This window comes from Oculina patagonica, chromosome 7, assembly GCF_052425735.1.
Source record: "Oculina patagonica isolate OP01 chromosome 7, crgOcupat, whole genome shotgun sequence".
In the NCBI taxonomy this organism is placed as follows: Eukaryota; Metazoa; Cnidaria; class Anthozoa; order Scleractinia; family Oculinidae; genus Oculina; species Oculina patagonica.
In genome coordinates, this window is record NC_135764.1 from 11147586 (window position 1) to 11165618 (window position 18033).

General features: G+C 39.2%; 1 protein-coding gene across 2 annotated transcripts in view; it reads left to right on the top strand.

Annotated features, from left to right (window-relative positions):
• The first annotated feature begins 6141 nt into the window (after positions 1-6141).
• The window catches only part of LOC144661687 (uncharacterized), a 19787-nt gene continuing 7895 nt past the window's right edge, over positions 6142-18033 (top strand). Inside the window, exons 1-10 of one of the 2 annotated variants that reach the window (XM_078522491.1) lie at positions 6142-6329; positions 8014-8072; positions 8677-8722; positions 9354-9408; positions 10065-10166; positions 12341-12373; positions 13964-14125; positions 15639-15691; positions 15992-16230; positions 17451-17620. In XM_078522491.1, the coding sequence (XP_078378617.1) occupies positions 6268-6329; positions 8014-8072; positions 8677-8722; positions 9354-9408; positions 10065-10166; positions 12341-12373; positions 13964-14125; positions 15639-15691; positions 15992-16230; positions 17451-17620 (981 nt within the window). In that variant the 5' untranslated portion in view covers positions 6142-6267. Of the gene's footprint in view, positions 6330-8013; positions 8073-8676; positions 8723-9353; positions 9409-10064; positions 10167-12340; positions 12374-13963; positions 14126-15638; positions 15692-15988; positions 16231-17450; positions 17621-18033 lie in introns of both variants that reach the window. The other variant, XM_078522490.1, reaches the window with a different exon arrangement.

The following is an 18033-nucleotide window of genomic DNA, read 5'->3' on the forward strand; positions in this document are numbered from 1 at the left end:
TTTGTTTAATACAAATCCCGAGTGAAAGAAGAAAAAAAATACAAACATAGCTATTTGTGTCAAAATGCCAAACCGCGTTGGCTATTCGCGAACGCTTCCTTAACTGTTCTAGCCGGGTCAACCTGAGTCGTGTGGAAGCTTACCCGGCAAGAGGGTTACCCGGGTTGGAAGGTTGTTTTTTCCCTGTTAACACTAAGAGAAGATAGACTGAAAATGGAGTTACCCTTTGCAGTGATTCAAGCAAATCAAGCAACCAACCCGTGGTCGTGTAAAGAGGCCCCTTATAATACGAAGTAGAGCTCCACTTGAAATTGGAAGCTAACAAACAAGTATTACCCAAGCGTTACTTACGGGAATGTGAATCTAGGCGTATGTACAGAAGGAATCGAAGTCAGATCATCTGTCTCATATGATCGCTCCAAGGCTTCACCACCGCCTTAAACGCGTAAAACCACTGCTACAACCAGAGCGAGTGGCAGAGCAACCTACAGGAAAAAAAACTGGAAGAGGGTATCCCGTCACCAGATTATTAGGGCCTGATTTTCCTCAAGTGGAATCCCTTTTACTCGAATCCTCGATCGAGTTTTCGAACCTCCTGATAAGTCAAGCCAAAAGTCGTTTCCTAACCATCAGTCGAGCACAGCAAATTTAACCCCGATTTCTCCAACTACCTGATTTTTCAAACTAATTTTCGTTTCCCATTCAGCAATGGTTGTTTCTAAACGCTTTTAGTAGAAACTCAGCTGTGTTCTATTGGAAATCCGCAAATCTGATTGGTTCTCCCACTGATTTCTATTTAACAAATGGTAAACGTCACAGCGTGCACTATTGAGTTACAGATGCACGAAAGGTGCGTAAGAGTCGCCCGAGGCGATAGCCGAGGGCGACTCTAGCTTCTTGAGTGCTAAGCAAACCTCCCAGGTGTATCTGTAACTCAATAGTGCACGCTGTGACGTTTACCATTTGTTTTATAGCACAACTTTTAGGCGATTTATTAAAGTTTCTTTGAGGTAAAGTGCGCGCGCTTATTTGAACAATTGCGTGTAGTGCTCGCGTAAACGCTGACGAAATCCTAAAAGAAAAATACAAACAAAACCAAGTTTTGAATTATTTCAAACTTGCATTATACCTCAAAGTCTTTCAGCATTGTGGAGAAATGGTTTTTTATGTTTAGCTTTTCAAATTTTACAGGAAAATCGAGAAAACAAGTAAAAACTCGTGAAGTAGTGGCAATTTATTGTGCCATGTCGCATCAGATCAGTGCGCGCGCTTAGGTTGAAGGCATACGTCAGCGTGCACCCATGGGCAAATAGTAGACGCTAAATTAACCAATCAGAACGCGCGCTTTACTTTACTTCGCGCTTTACTTTACTTCGTGCTTAGCAACCTCCCGCGTGCATCTGTAACTCAATAGTGCACGCTGTGACGTTTACCATTTGTTAAATAGTAAACGCCCCGAAAGCAGGTGCATTTTTACCTACCTAGTGAAACAGTTGGAAAAGTAAAATAAAAATGGTATACAGTTATTTCAATTAACGTCAGATCAAAACGCTTACGCGACAAGACAGTAGTATGGGTAGAAAAAGAGAGCTACTGCACGTGCTGAATACTAATGAGATATAAGCATGTCTTCAGACATGTGGAAACAATGTACTTTTAGTCACACTGCATTTTCAAAAAAATTAAAAACTCAAAGCCATGCGACAGTGAAAGCCAGCAAAGATACAGAAAGGCTTCTTTAGAGGAAAAACAAATTCTTCACTTGCAAAAATGCAAAATGATACATTTCCTCTAGGCCAATATACCAAGACCACCATTCGATCTTTTAGCGTAATCTCTGAGCTTTGATCTGACAACGTTAACTGAATACTTTTGGATTTGGAAGCCCTTCCTATTGCTACTTCTGTTGGGTCGCATTGCATATGGCCGCCACATGAAAACTTTACAAGACTTTTAACAGTGCTTCTGCCTCGTCCCCAGGCGCCGATTGGCCGGACGTTGAGGCGGTAAGGCGGGAAAACAGGGAGCGCGGGGATTGATGGTTAGGGAGCGAGCCGCGGAGCGCCTGGCAGATCTTGCATTCAATATGGCGGACCAAAATGTCATCAACCCCGTCCGCATCAGGCCCAGAACGCCAAGCGAACCGTGCACGTCAGTCCCACAACACCAAGCGAACCGTGCACGACCAAGGACGAGGACGCCTGGGGACGAGGCAGACAATGCTTAGTTCCTCCTTCTTCAATGAATTTTACTCGCACGTTCGATGTATAACAAAACAAACTTATTTTCAGATGAAAGTAGCACCAGGACTCGTTTTAAAGTAGAGGTAGCAGGCAAGAACAAACATCTGGCCTTTTCTGAAATCGATTCTGAAATGGCTTATTCTGGTCTTTTCTGTGCCTGTAACCTCCATCTTATTCCGTGACATTACCAAGCTAACGGGTAGATGTAGACCGTTGCTAACTGAATAAACTGACCCTGAACCCGTTCCATGTCGTAAATAATGTGAATACTGACGGAATCAAGAAACTTTTAAAAACGCAAGTTTTGTTACTTTGAATCATGGCAAGTTTTATAGTTAATGTTCAAACATATTTAAACAATAGAGGGCTTTTATCGGCTGATAGTAGCCCTGGGGAAATTTGATGTTCTTGAAACTAATATTGGTCCGAAGCTTCGGGGGGCTAATATGCTAGCTTTAAGAATATCAAATTTCCAACGGAGGACTATCCGGACCGATTATAGTTCCGAGGCAGAGACACTCTATCGTTTTAATTGGGGGGGGGGGGGGGGGGAGGGAGGGGGTTATTGTTTAAACTTTTGCTCGCTGGAAGTCGCACCATAAATATTTAAATTTGTTGTCCCATGTAATCATTAAATAACCACATCTAGTCACAATGAACACGGGGTTTCGAAGTGTTTTAAGTTTGGTTTCTTCGTATAATTTTCAATAGCAATTGAGCGTAAAACGCGCGGGAGGGGTACCTAAAAAAGTTTTGTACGGAGAGGCTCCGCCCCGAGCTCTTACCCCTTACCCTTTTATATACCATTGTGACAGAAATGATTTCCTTACCCCTTCTTATACCTAAACTTGTGAAATTCCAACCCTTTTATATATCTGAAGCCTGTAAACGGTACCCCTTTCGGGCGGAGCCTTCCCGTATAGGCCATTATAGGAAGTACCTCCCTCCCTCCCCCCCCCGGGGGGGCGTAGAACAAGAGTTATTCCAATCTAACATTTGTCAATTTTCAACTTGACGGGGAGGGGGTGAAAGAATGGGGGGGAAGAGAGAGATGGAGGGTCGATTATAGGGGCGATTTTTTGAAATATTTTCGCCAAAGGGGTGGGGGAGGGGGAGGCGATCATTCGAGGGACGTTTGCAACGTAAAGTGCGGCAAGAGAAGCTAGTGAATAAAATAAAATAAATAGTTTTTATACATAACATCGCTATCGTTGTTCCGAAAGCGCGAAAGGTGAGGGACTGGTGTTGAGTAAAGATGAGAAAAAAAAAACCATATACTTCGTATTACTTGAGAACATCACCTCACACTCGGAGAACATCGCCTGCGATCCCAAGCAAGGCGAGGCCAGTACAAGGATTATTATTCTCCCAGTACGATCCCGAGCAAGTGAGATGTGATTGGCTGTTGCCCTAGCCTGAATTTCAGACATCCCTCTGTGCTCGCCTGCTTGCCAGAAGGGACGCCTGAACACATTTGAGCCTAATGCCGTCCGGTGACGTCACTACCCGAAAACCGGGTAGTGATTTTGATTGGTTGATTTTAAAATTATTTGCATAATTATGTGAAATTATGACTGAATTTTACCGCGCGAGGATTGTAATTTGAAAACGTTTGGAAAGAGTTCGAAGGAGTTACCTTCCCAGAAATGAATTTATTAGTCATTTACCTTGAGTTTATTACTTTATTAGTTTACCTACGGATGAAGAATAGTAATGGAAATCGGTAGGTTTTAAGATGGCGGCATTCGTCGCTTCGACATGCAGTGTTTTGCCAAATTTATATATGTATTCTTGTTGACAAAACAACAATATTTGTTTTGTCAACAAAGCCGCTCGACGCTTATGTCCTGCAGCCTCGATGAGCCAGTGATTTCTGAACTCAGTGCCCATAGTCAAGTAGGATATTTTTGTATTGAATTCCGTTTCTTGATGCCTCAGTAACCGTTTAAATTGATTCATTTAAGTACTCACGAGTGTGTTGTATTTGTTCGCTGCGTAACATATTATATTTTGATCGCTAGATAAGCTTCAGTTCAGATTAAATCGGTTCCGTAAAAGAAGATAGGCTGCAGTCGATTAAAATCTTATTCATTTGTCTCAAGTTCTCACTTTTCAATAGTTTACTATTAAAACAATTTTATACCCTGTAATCCTTTATTGAAGCGATTTTTCTTTCACAATTTCATGGCCTCGACAGAAACTTTTCCCGGGGGGGGGGGGGTACTCCATATAATGGCCTATACGGGGAGGCTCCGCCTGAAAGGGGTACCTTTTTCAGGCTTCAGGTATATAACAGGGTATAATAAGATACTGCAATATCACAGCGATCAAATCAATCAAACGTGGATACAGCCGCACTTCCCTACAGAGAGATGCAAATCGCGTTCGCGCCATCCCACGTCACGCAACGCTACAGCCCCAAGGACAGCAAATCACAAAGACAGACCGAACACCTTTTGTCATATCATTCAACCCTGCCCTACCCAAAATATCTTCTGTTATCAAGAAACACTTAAATATTCTCCAGTCCTCCGCCAACTGCAAAGAAGCTTTTCCTCATCCACCAGTTATCGCCTACAGACGTAACGCAAGTCTGCGTGATCTCCTTGTACATTCCGAGCTTACACATAAGAAGTTCTCCAAACAACAAGACGCTGGAGTTCATAAATGCAACCACCCACGATGTCTCACTTGTTCATTTCTTCAAGAAGGCCAAACTAACTACACTTTCTTCAACACCAACGAGACACGCAAAATAACTGACAGCATATCTTGCCGCTCTAAAAACCTTATCTATCTAATCGATTGCAAAAAATGCCACCATCAATACATTGGGGAGACCAAACGTCAACTTAACGAACGCTTCGGACAACACCACAGATCCATTCTCAACCACCATGAACTTGATGACCCAACACCAGTATCTATTCATTTCAACCAACCCGGCCATTCCATAAACGACGTTCACCTCATCCCGCTTGAACGTATACGCAGCAAACGAGACTCAGTCAGGAAGGCTCGTGAAGCCCATTTAATTAACAAGGCAAAAACTTTACATCCTCTGGGAATTAACAGACGTGACGAAACACGTCATTGACACTTGTTAGAACCAATCATTGTTTAGTATTTTATTTTAAATTTTTCTATTTGTAACGATCCTTTTATTTTTCTCATCATTTTTTTTTCTCCGCCCAGCCCCTGAGGAAGGTTTGTTTTGCAAACCGAAATATAGGGCAAAGTTTTTTCTATATATTCTAGTTTTTTTCTTTTTATCCACTTTGTTTATTTTTGACCGCTTTAGCCGTCAGGATCAGTTTGCCGTCTATATTTTCCGTATAAAAGGGTAGGGATTTCACAAGTTTAGGTATATGAAAGGGTATGTAAATCCGTCATTTAGGTTTTTAAAAGGGCCTTGAATTAAAATATTTCGAACAGACGCACTTTATGGCTGTATTATTTTAATTTAAAAAGCACAACATGAAAATGACAAGAAAACGTCCTGTTCTAAGTCTATGTCATGTCTTTTAGGTATACGAAAGGGGTACCTTTTTTTCAGTAAAAGGTATACGAAAGAGGTACAATTTCTTTGAAAATGGTATATAAAAGGGTAAGAGGTAAGAGGTTGGGGCGGAGCCTCCCCGTATAAAAGTTTTTCGAGTGTCCCCCCCCCCCCCCCCCGTTCTGGCAAGCAGGCGAGCACAGAGGGATGTCTGAAATTCAGGCTACTGTTGCCCGTGTTTTTGCCTGTATGTTTAGGAATCTGGGGAGAGACAGGTTTCTCACAGGCGTTCCTTACTTTGGACGCTTCAACATCCGGGACAGTTTTGATTTGAAAATTTTGAGCGATCTGATTGGCTAAGAATAAACGAACGGGAAATTTAACACGCTGACCAAAAAAGCCATGGCGTTCTTTCGATATTGTGGTGATCCGTGTTTGGAAGTTTCATGTGTTTTGATCTACCTAGATCTTGTTGGATTTGTCGAAACGTGGAACTAAACGAGGACATGAAAGTTTTGAAGAATCATGCCAACGGCTGGTGAAGCAAGACTGAAGTCAAAATCGCTCAAGAAGACGTCTAAAGATGGGTTAGTAAGCTTATAAAGACACTTCAAAGTCTAGCTTTGAACGGCTACTCCGAGACAGTTTTGTTTATGTTAGATTTAAGATGCTGTTACGTGCAGTTCAACGGTTTAGTCGTACATAAGAAGGATCTATACCAGAACAGGTGATATAATTGTTTCGATTCGTAAGCTAAATCGATCTCTTCCGAAATACTAGAAGAACGCAGACACTAGCTTTTTAGATTTCCCTCTACTCTGCACGGACAATAATTATAACTTACTGTTTTGGTTTAATTTTGTAGTAGCTCCAGGCAATCCAAAGCGTAAATTTCAGTTGTTTAATTTTCCGTTGACATACCGAAACATCGATCGATGAAAAAAGTCTTCAGTTTGGTTGTAAATTACGCACAACAATATAATCAGCAGACGAAATTGACTTGAATTTATGAAATTTCATGTACATCAATTCGTATATTCGTGACTAGACGTATTCGTTAAATAAGCTTTCCCTGATCACTCTTCTCTTTTACACTGGACTGAAAATTAATTAACTCTTCATCAAATAAGTTTGCACATATAAACATCTAATTGAAAAGAAAAAAAGAAGGGAAAACACTTACTGTCTTGTAAGATAACCATGACAAGAATAAACACAAGAGCGCTAGTGCAGGGCTAGTGTCATCGATGAAATAAGCACAAGCATAAGCACAGTGCAAAGAAACGTTCCTTTTTCTTGTGACTGTGGCTGTGCCTGTGCTTATTTCACGAGTGGGGATGGGCGTGAAATATAAAAGCACAAGCACAAGATTTGGCAGTTGACGTGCATTCCTTTTATTTAATGTTCATCAGAATTTCTAAAGGTTATGTTACATGGGATGATTTTTAAAGATGGTTTTTAATGCAACAATATTCTTTAAAAATCAACTTCGTATAACGTGGTATTTTGGACGATTTTAAATGCCGCATTAATCTTTGTTACGGCAACCAAAGCTGTGCTCTTAGAATAATTGCAGGGTGCCCAAGGGCTCTTTTGTAAAGGGTCATACAGGGGTATTCTTGTGATGTGTGATTAACTGATTTAATTTTCTGGGAACGTGATGACAATTTACTCTTCGTTACCCGTGATCCAAATGTTTTTCGTGACCCGTGAAGAACTTCAATTAATAACCAATATTCATAATTTAACCACTTTATTCCATGTGATTTTGAGTTGCGAGAGTTCCGGAAGATTTACATGTTGCAGGAATTTAAAAGTGATTCAAATACCAGTCTAAACATTGTTGCCCAAAATTTGTTGGAGTTGGTTTGTGTAACACCTCCACTGTGGACTTTTAATGCAATTTGCTGCCGTAGCTGATTGTACATGTACCTGCAATGTTGCATTAAAAATCTCCTGTAACATACTGTTGCTGCAACAATGATTGTCGTGAAAAAAATTGTCCCATGTAACATCACCTAAATAAGCATTGTGCTCATTTCTAATGGCTGATGGCATTTTTCAGCAGTGTGAAGAACAGGCAGAAATCTGTCTTCATTTGCAGGCTACTAATAAGGCTCTTATTGCGCATTTAAAATCCTCAATGTGCTTACACTGTACATGTACGCTTACGCTATCAATCAAATCATGAAACTTAAATAATATAGTACGGGTGTAAATTGTATAAAATAATTTCTTATGTGTGTGTGTTTTTTTTAAAATATATATCAGAGCTTCTCTCAAAGGGAAAGCCACTTCAATCAAGCCCAGCACAAGCAAAGTTAGGGAAGGTATGTGTCAAACATTTGTACATGCAAATGGAGAATTTTTTTCAAATATAGTTGGTTTAGAAGAACATTGGGAGTGGGCACTGGAGAAATGGCAGAAAGATTTTAGAAACCCTACAATGGTTATGTTGAGCTGTTTGGTGGTGAAAATAAAATGTTACCAATGGTGGGGTTTTTTAAATAAATTTTACAAGTACTACACTGTACATTGTTCATTAGAAATCAACCTTTCCGGAAACTTGCCTGATTGCAACTTTTTTGGTAGACTGCACACATGCAGCATTATTTTAAATTTTGTTTTTAACAAAACCTTTAGCACGTGCAATCGGACTTGCATCAGCATTAAATCCAAAGGGCGTGCGGAAACGGTTTAGCCACCTTAAATTACATGACAACCCTGTGAAACCAGATTTTATTTAAACAAGCTGGCAACCACCAGAGTTCTGTAAGCTACTTGATGCATCTGTCAGTGATAAGCCCCAGGGGGGGGCAACCCATGGGAATTTGACATCGTGAAGCTCACCCAGGGTAGGGATTTTGACATCAAAAATGGTCTGCTGATGTTGACAAATAAATCCTATATAAAAATGTTTTTCTTGCTTTAAAGCAAAAAGGAAGACAGTGTCACATGCTACGCTAAACTCAGGAAAGAGGTATGAGAGGGAATCTGTAAGAGGCAAATTGTAACATTGTTTAATCAGCTGATGCCCTAGCCTCATTGCAGTGGGCCCCTTTACAGTGTACATATATATATGTGAGATGTTATGGTCAATTAGATGTATCATTAGGATAGTACAAAATACAATTAAGGGGGACATCCCTGAACACTTTTATGTTTTTAAAACCAAATAACAATAATTGTAAATCAAGTTCATGGCTATAACACCAGAAACGGATACTTGCCAAAACTTAACAAACTGAGAACAAAACAGGACATAAACGATAAACGATTGGGCCTCACTGCCTAATGAAATGAAGAAACCAATAGTGTCAATTGAAAGTTAATTTTTAAGTAAAACTTGAGAAATATAATTTGTGCTGAATCGCTTTTTTCTTTGTTTTTAAAGATTTTTCTCTATCCTAGTTAACAATTTAATTATTTTTAACATTTTTAGATTGCTGATTTTATTTTTTAATTTTTAGTGTCAATTTATAGATTTTCATTTTTAGAGGACCCTCCTGGAAACCACTTTCAGTAATTGGAGGCCTCCTTGCAAACTTAAGTTTCATTGCACTCAATAATTTATGTAGATCCAATCATAATGGTGTTGATTTAATTTCCAGTTCTATTCCAGTACTCCAAAAGAAAGGAGCAAAAGGAAAAGAAAACACTGATCCAGTAGGTTGAACTTATTATTTATTATGTTGTGGTTTTATTTTACGCTTGGCTAATTGTTCCCTTGGCGCGGAGCAACAAAAGCGCACAGGGGACACTGCCTTTCTCAACATCCACGTCACTGCGCTCCCCCTTTTTTCATTTTTTGTGTTTTTTGCCTTTCCCCCTCAACTGAAAGAGCCTCTGCGGAGGAAAGAGAGAACAAAGGAGAAACCAGTTTGCCGGTACTTAATTTATAAGCACACATACAAGTTCTGTGAATGTAAACATTATATATACTGTACATGTATGCTCATGACTAGCCATGCTACAAGTCACATGATTGTAGCATGGAGTGATCTTATTTTGATTTAAATATCATAGCATAACAAAGTTATTAAATTGCATTCTTTCAAGTTCATTTTTCAACTCAATGATGTTTACATGTATATGTTAACTGCACATTGTACCAGCAACCCTTTCGGTTTAGGGTATGGTTCAACATGCACTTTTTCTGTTCTCAATGTACTACACTATACATGTACATGTGCTTGCCTGTCAGATAAAAATACTAGCTTTTGCATGTTATTTGTAGTCCACAAAGCAGAGTTAGATAATAATTAATACGTGACTTGTATCTTTCTCAGTTGCTATTAATGGTAATTTTTTTGGTTTTGTAGAAGGTAGATCCTTTAACCCAAATCAACAACAAGTCTAGCAAGGTAAAGCAAGCTCCAGACTTCAGGAAACTTCATAGAAAATGGGAAGACCAGCTTTCCAAGGTCAGTTGAAAAATTGTTTCATTGAGAAGTTTTATAATTGTTAATTTAAACGGCTACAATCTTTGACAAAAGTAGTTGACACATTGACTTCGCTCTGCGGTTTTTATGACAAATTTACCACTAGTTTATAAATTTCATGACTCTCTGCTAAAATACCCCCCCCCCATCCAATGTTGTAAAATGGTAGCAAAGGACTCTTAGAAACAAACTACAACATTGATTGGGGGGAGGGGGTTGGAAAGGTGGGGCAAAGGGATGAAATTGGTCCATATAACAATAAAAAAGGGCCTAAATTGACAATGTGTCAACACTTTTGTCAATGATTGTAGATATTAATAATATAATCACTTGACTTACCGGTAATTTTTTTTCTCTGCACCTTTAAAGTCATTAAATTGGACTGAGTGACTGACAAAATATTCCCTAGGCCTTAGCCTACACCCCCTCCATGCCTTTAGATTAAAAAATTAACGCAACGCACGTCCAAGTGAAATTGAGATGTAGTACCCTGGCTAGGCATGTTTAAAGCTGTGCTCTTAGAATTATTGCAGGGTGCCTGAAGGTTCTTCTATGAGAAATCTTGGGTGCTCAGCTCTTAAAAGCTTTCATGAAAGAGAAGTGGACAAGTACTAATAAGTAGTAGATAAAATATGCGCAGGAGATCTGTATGGGAGTTTACAATGGCGAGCCAATAGGCGTGCCATTGTAAACGGCCATGGATACAGATCGGACGCGGATATTTTATTCTACTTGTGAAATGAAAACAATAAATTGAATGCAAAGTACTGTTACGCAATTTGGTAGAGATCTGTATCAAAAGTTAATGAATACTAATTAGCTGAGCAGGAGTTTGTATCAAAAGTTAATTCTATTGTTTGATTTGTATTGGGGTTTACAGTATACTTGTGTACACGTGATCTAAATACTGTGCTGGGATTGGTTTGCACCCTCATGAATAGTTAATGAATTTTACAATGATATTTGTTGATTTTATAATCTCAATCATGGCTCCTGATTTAACTTGTAGTTTTGAATTTTTTGCTTGAGTGGGGCACCTTGAGCTTTGACAATTATATCTTTTTAAAAAACTCATTAATAATTCATAAAGAAAATACAAATAAAGAAATTAATGTTTAATGAGTGTCTTTTTATCTGATAAAGACACGGCTAAACTTTACGTCCAATTTTCTAGGCCAAAATAACTCCAAATCTAAATTTTTATTAGCATAGATGCCAAAAATGCAAGTCTCACGCTTTTGGCGTGAGACTCACTCTTTTTGACCTAATCTCACGCAACCACGCCATTCAGACAAAATATCACGCTTTTTTGAAAATACTACAACTTGAGGAAAAAGTCTTATTAATTTAAATAAAGAGATATACTTTTAGCTGTACTTTGGTAGAGATGAACGCTAATCGAGAGGGAAGACTTTAAAAACAACAAATGTTTGCCCATAATGAAGGAGATTGCTTTTCTACAACTTACTTTTTAAAAAATTTTTGGGGGGAATATACCCCCAGACCCCCCTAGAAGTTACCTCCTCTGGGTCTCACTAATGCTCCTTCGGGGCAATTCAATTTCTCACTCCATGCCAGCCAAAAAACTTGGCATGTATGTATTAGTGCAAGAATAAGTTGATCTACATCAGAAGATTTTTAAGCCGTTCAATAAATTTGCAGTTTGTGTTTTATCAAGTCTAAAACACTCGGCTGCGCCTCGTATTTTAAACTTGATAAAACACTGCTGCTCATTTATTAAACATGTATCTCAAGTGCAAACAGAATAACTCACAAACTGAAGAACATTTTGTGCTTCAAATAAAGCTGAGGCCATTTTGGATTTAAATTAGTCAATCAAACAGTTGCTCAATTGAAACTGACACCATTTTGGGCCGAAATTAGCCAATCAGAAAATTTCTCTTATTCCCAAGAGGCCTTACTCGTGTAAATGGCGGTCAGTACATGATGTTTTCCTATGCCTGATACATATAAGTTACCATTAGAAACACAGCAAGTTTCTCTTGACAACAATGTCCTGTTGATGTTATATGTACACACATACATGTACATTCTAAAATTGTATGAAAACTATAGAAAACAATTTGTTAGTTAGTAAGAAGTTGAACAAAATGAAGCCTTAACTGTTATTCATTTTCATCATTATTTTTTTTCAGGGAAAAGCAGTTTCCAAAAAGAAAAACACAACGGTAAGAGCAATGATTTTGTTTATGGTTGCTGTAATATCAAATTGCTGGAAAGCTTACCATTCAAAATTACTCAGGGGTAACCAGCTGTGATGGACTTACATATTAAGCATATTCCATCAAAGAAGGACAATATTTATATATAATATTCATCAGTGGCGACATGTATACAAGTGCACATCATTCTCGTCTTGATTGATACTTGCGCAATATAAGTTTATTATTACAGTCAACTCTGTCTTAACGGACACCTCTATAAGACGGACACCTCCATAAGAGGGACACCTGGTGACGGTCCCTGCCGTTTTTAAATCATTTTAATATAACCAAACTCCCTATAAGACGGACATCTCTCTAAGACGGACAACGGACACTTGAAAAGTGCTTTTTATCATGTTTTATTAGTGAAAATACTTCCAAACTTCGTATTGACCTAAAGCAAAGTTAGTCAGCAACCTAAGGATACGTGTATACCAAGCTTACTAACCAAAAACGTTACTTTTTTGTTTACGTGTATGGGCACTAGGGAGGTCGTTTTCTCCTTACAGTTTTACAGTTTGCGTAGAAGCTCTCAACTTCTGCTTTAACAAGCAAATACGGTCATTTTATTATTTTAGTCTTGTTGCTGTTAGCAAAGGTTTGTTGGATTGTGCAAAGGTTTAGCTTTATTATCTCAGAATTACTGGTGTCGTGTTACTTCGACTCTCTACAGAGCGGACACCTCTCTAAGACGGACAGCTGCGGCCGGTCCCGAAGGTGTCTGTCTAAGAGAGAGTTGACTGTATTATTGTCCCTAGAGTCACTTGTCCCTCTTAGCCGGCTAAGCCTGCGCGGGGCAGGAGAAACAAGTGGTTCTGGGGACACATGATTTGATTGGTTAGATCTTAACAACAGAGATTTAAATTTAGCAAATCAAATCAACCGTTTTAAAATCCCTTTGTTATACGAGAATTTAAGATGGTTGATTTGAGTAATGATAGGCTAGATTTTAAACTCCCTTTGTTCAAATTCAGCCAATCAAATCATGTGTCCCCAGAGCCACTTGTTCCTCGTGCCCCAGGCACGCTCAGCTGGCTAAGAGGGACAAGCGGCTCTGGGGATGAGAATGAAGTGTACATGTACAGAAGAAGGAAGAAAGAAAGTAGAGGCCTTGCTGTAGTGGGTCGTCACAAAGTGCGAGGCATCGAGGCGTGTGATCCATTCTGATAAGCCTACATGCACTGTAGTACTTTGGTTAGCCTAAGTGGTGCCCGGGTTAGCCTACAGTTACATGTAACTTAGTAGGTAGCTTGCCTTTAGCCTTTTTATTTGGAGTAGGGATTTCTGCCTCACATGCCTTTCTGCCTCGCCTTGCTGCCTCGCAGATTTGTAAGTAAAGACTCTGCTGTCAGTAATGAGCCACTAGCCTACAAGCAGAATAATAAATCATTATTTTATGCCTGTAAATTTACAATGATGCTTGTAAACCATGACTGTTCTGTATTTCCTGCAATACATGTAAGTTTCAGGACAGTGTAACTCACAGCAAGGTGCAATCCTACAGCTTACATATGCGGTACCATGAACATTGTTTGCACTGGTCATCATTTTCAGGTTGAGCCCTTCAAGCTCGCGGAAAACAACAAACCATCTCAGAAGTTTAAAAGACCTTACGCTTACAACAGTGAAGAAGAAGAAGAAAATGTTTCAGATGATGACGACTTTGAGATAGACAGCACAGCCTTAAAAGGAATTTTGAGTGACACAGGAATTAAGGTGTAGTAAAATTCACATATATGCATTCATGGACATGTTTGATGTATTATATCAAACACAAGAGGCAGTGTTTCATTGGGATATTCAAACACCGAGAAGAGAGTTTAAAGTATGATGCGCAGTGGAGTATTTTTGATGAAATTTGAGGTGTTTGGATAGCCGATGAGACACTGTCTAATGAGTATTTGATATAATAATTATCTTATCAATTAAAACAAAAACTCCCAGGGGGGGGGGGGTGCTCCCATATGTGGCCTATATAGGTATGTGCCGCCCGATAGGGTATGGTTTTTGAGGTTCTCGGTCCTTAAATAGGGTATCATTTTTGCTCCTTTTGGCAATGTGTACCCCGTGTGATCCTTAGATAGGGTACCTAAATTCTATTAGCAAAAATAAATGCCCAGCTAAACGAAAAAAAGATATCTTAAAACTGAATTTTCTGTTCAGGTATTAGAAAAGCGATTTTATAAAGATTTGTGTCTTGCCGTGCGCGGTTAGCCGTTATTTGGGTCTTCATGGAATGCTTCTCCTCCCCTTGAATAGGGAATCATTTTTCTGTTTTGGGCCTTAAAAAGGGTATCAATTTTCGCTTTCTTTATCCTTAAGTAGGGTCAGGGTTTAAGAACCTTGGCGGCACACCCCTATCCGAAATTTATGGGAGTACCCCCCACGGGCAAAAACTACAGAGTACATTTAAAGCTGGCTTGTTTTGCTCACTGACTCATTTAAGGGGCTTTGCTGCTTGTACATGCATTTGACCAAAAGGTGTGATTAGTCAAAAAAATACATATTGCGCTATTTGTTTCTTGACCAATCAGAAGTGGTAATAGATGTCCGAAACCATCTGTGACTTGTTTGCACACAATATTTTTTTGCATTTCATGCCTTCTTCATGTATAAAATTACTGCCGATTGCATCTACCTGTGAACGTACGCGCTAAGAACATTTCTTCAAATGACGACAAACGTCTGCGTTTCAGGTGTCAAACTTTGAAGTTTAGCAGACCGTAACGCGAACTTTTGCACTCTAAATACTCATCATAAACACTGCGTACAGGGGAAACTTTACACTAGAAATGATTCAAGTGAACCTGTGTATGCATATCGACACAGATCAGCATCAGTTTCTCAGAAGAAGTTTCTATATCTAATCTTTCCGCCATTTCGAAACCGGAATGTGTTGAACTTTTGGCGCGAAAGTTCAGCTGTTACGGTCTGCTAAACTTCAAAGTTTGACACCTGAAACGCTGACGTTTGACATCATTTGAAAAGATGTTTTTAGCACGTGGGTTCACAGGTAGATGCAATCTATAATCAGGTCGTCTCCTGTCCTTTGTGATTGGCCAGTGATAACTCTCAATTGGTTTTTGTTTCACGACACATGATTGAAAAATTACTCTTTCGGCTATGGTTATAAAAATATTTTTGAATTTTCTATTTTTTCCTCTTGTACATGTGCATGTCATTTTACATCTTGAAGGTCTCTGCTCATTTGTCAATGTTAATTTTTCAGGATGAAGATCTCCGAGTCACCGGTCGAGCAACAATTGCAGCAATTCCTTCAAGGTACTTTCATTTAATTACTACTTAATTACTACTCCCTTACATGAACTTAATACATGTAGCTTTGGGTGGTGCCAAAAGGTGTGGTTTTCAAGCCGTTTTGGTCAAAAATATGGTTTTTGGACTCTGATCAACAATTAGGTTTTTAGTATAATTACATTTAATTACTTTTATATTTTTAAGTAACATGTATCAAGTCAAAAGCGAAGGAGAAACTTTTTTGAATACAATTCACTTTTGATGATAGATCAACATCACATTCTTCAGTGACAGTGTACTTGGAAATTATATATTTCACAGCAGACCAGAGCTGGCCATTCAGCCTGCTGAGGGGATCCTGAAGAGAACTTCAATTTACTACACAGGACCGCCGCCCCAACATACTGCGGGGGCGTCAAGTTCAGTCTCTAAGCTTTGGCGTACACCAAGTACTACTCAGCCAGCTGTGTCTCCGCTGACACCCCGTAATGTTGATGTGGTGCCTGCTTGTAGGTCCCAGGCTGTCTCTTGTACTAAGAAACAAGTAGCCTGGGCAGACGAAGGTAAACATATTTGAGATTAAAAATGTCTCATTTCCGAGTCTCATTTTTTTGCCTCTGTGTCATAACGAGTCCTTGTGCATAGTTTTAATATGAAAATAAATCATCCATTGTGCAGGTGAAATTATCGTATTTTCTCAATTCCCCGTGTTTATTTCAAACATTGGCTCTCGGATCCGGTGTTGTTTTGAATGGTGTGGGGTTTTAATCGTCATTTGTGAGATAATTGTATCTTGCCATCACCCCTTAAGCATACCACACGTCGAATAAATGCCTGAAAGGCTTACTTACCACTCCAACCTTTGAGACCTGTCGTTGGGAATCCGCGCAACCTACAGATAAGTGAATAATCTGCTAGCAGATTATTCACTAATCTGTAGGTTGCGCGCGCAATGCATGATTTCCAAGAGCAATGTGTCAGGCATCTGGCGGCGAAGGATGAGGAAATTCATAGTTCGTCGATTCACTTCTTCAACTGAGAAATAGTTTGATCAAAGTTCAAATATTGCTGACAATAAAGTCTCGGAAAACACAAAATGACTAACAAAAATTGGGAAGGAACTATTCCACGATTTAGTTGGACGACCAGCCGGAATAAGCACAAGTTTTGAAACAGGTTGAAATCGTTTGTCTTTACTTCCTTTTCCAGAAAAACAATGTATAATAAAACAATTATTGGATTCGGTTTATGTGATATTCGGAATAATCAAGGTCTCTGCAAGTGTTATCAGCCGAAGCCTTCGGCTTCGGCTGATAACACTTACGTCGACCTTGATTATTCCGGATATCACAAAAACCTCATCCAATAATTGTTTAAAATACGGTATTTTCATATGAATGGTTTTGCACGAAAAGTTATTTTGACACTACAGGAGGCGAACGGTGATTGAGGATTAGCCTACAAAAAGCCTAAAAAGTTGTATTATTTCCTATGTTTGGCATTCTATTGCAGCCACACCAGTTATATGGGGGTTAAACTTTTAGTTCAACTTTTTAAAGGTTTTACCAATGAACAAACTGATGTCACGGTGACGTCAAAATTTGTTGCCATATCAACGACTAAAGATTCCTTATTTTTGAGGCTAAAAACTTAATAACTAGACAGTAAAAGTTTACAGCGTACAAATGACTAAACGGCATTCTCTGTTTATATCAAGTCAATTACCGTGTACAACGATGCGACGTTATTGTATTGCATCTTAAACCATCTTTTGTCTTTTCAGTTTCAGAAAAAGATGCATTTGACTTTCAACCGGATAGCCAGGCTTTACAAAGTATTCTGAGCAACACTGGGATAACATTCAACCAAATGAGCGTTCAAAATACTGGTCGAGTGACTTTGGCAGGCGGACGGCTTACACCTTACCGTAAAACTCGTCAGTCATTTAGGGAGGTTCGTTAAAGTTTATAAAAGGAATGTACAATGTCTCGTCTATGGGTCCATATTTTGATTTAGCTTAGCCTGAGATTTAGCTCCATCGCTGGCGATTTCTCTCCTACTGTGGGCGTAATTGTATTTGATATATTGTTATATCACGTTTTAGAGACTTTTTGTGTTCACTGGATTCCTGAAGAGTATATTTTGTGTTTTGTATTTTGATGTTTTGAGAGTTTTACCACGCAGTATTTTTTCATACAACTAACAGGCGCGTAGCTGAGGTTTTTGGAAGGGTGTTCGTGTTGGCAGGAACATTTATTAAGGGGATTATTTAATACGAGCACCGAAGGCGCGAGCCTTTAGGGGGCTCTGGGGGCATGTCCCCCAGAATATTTTGACATTTAGAGGCCCGAAAATGCTATTTTCAG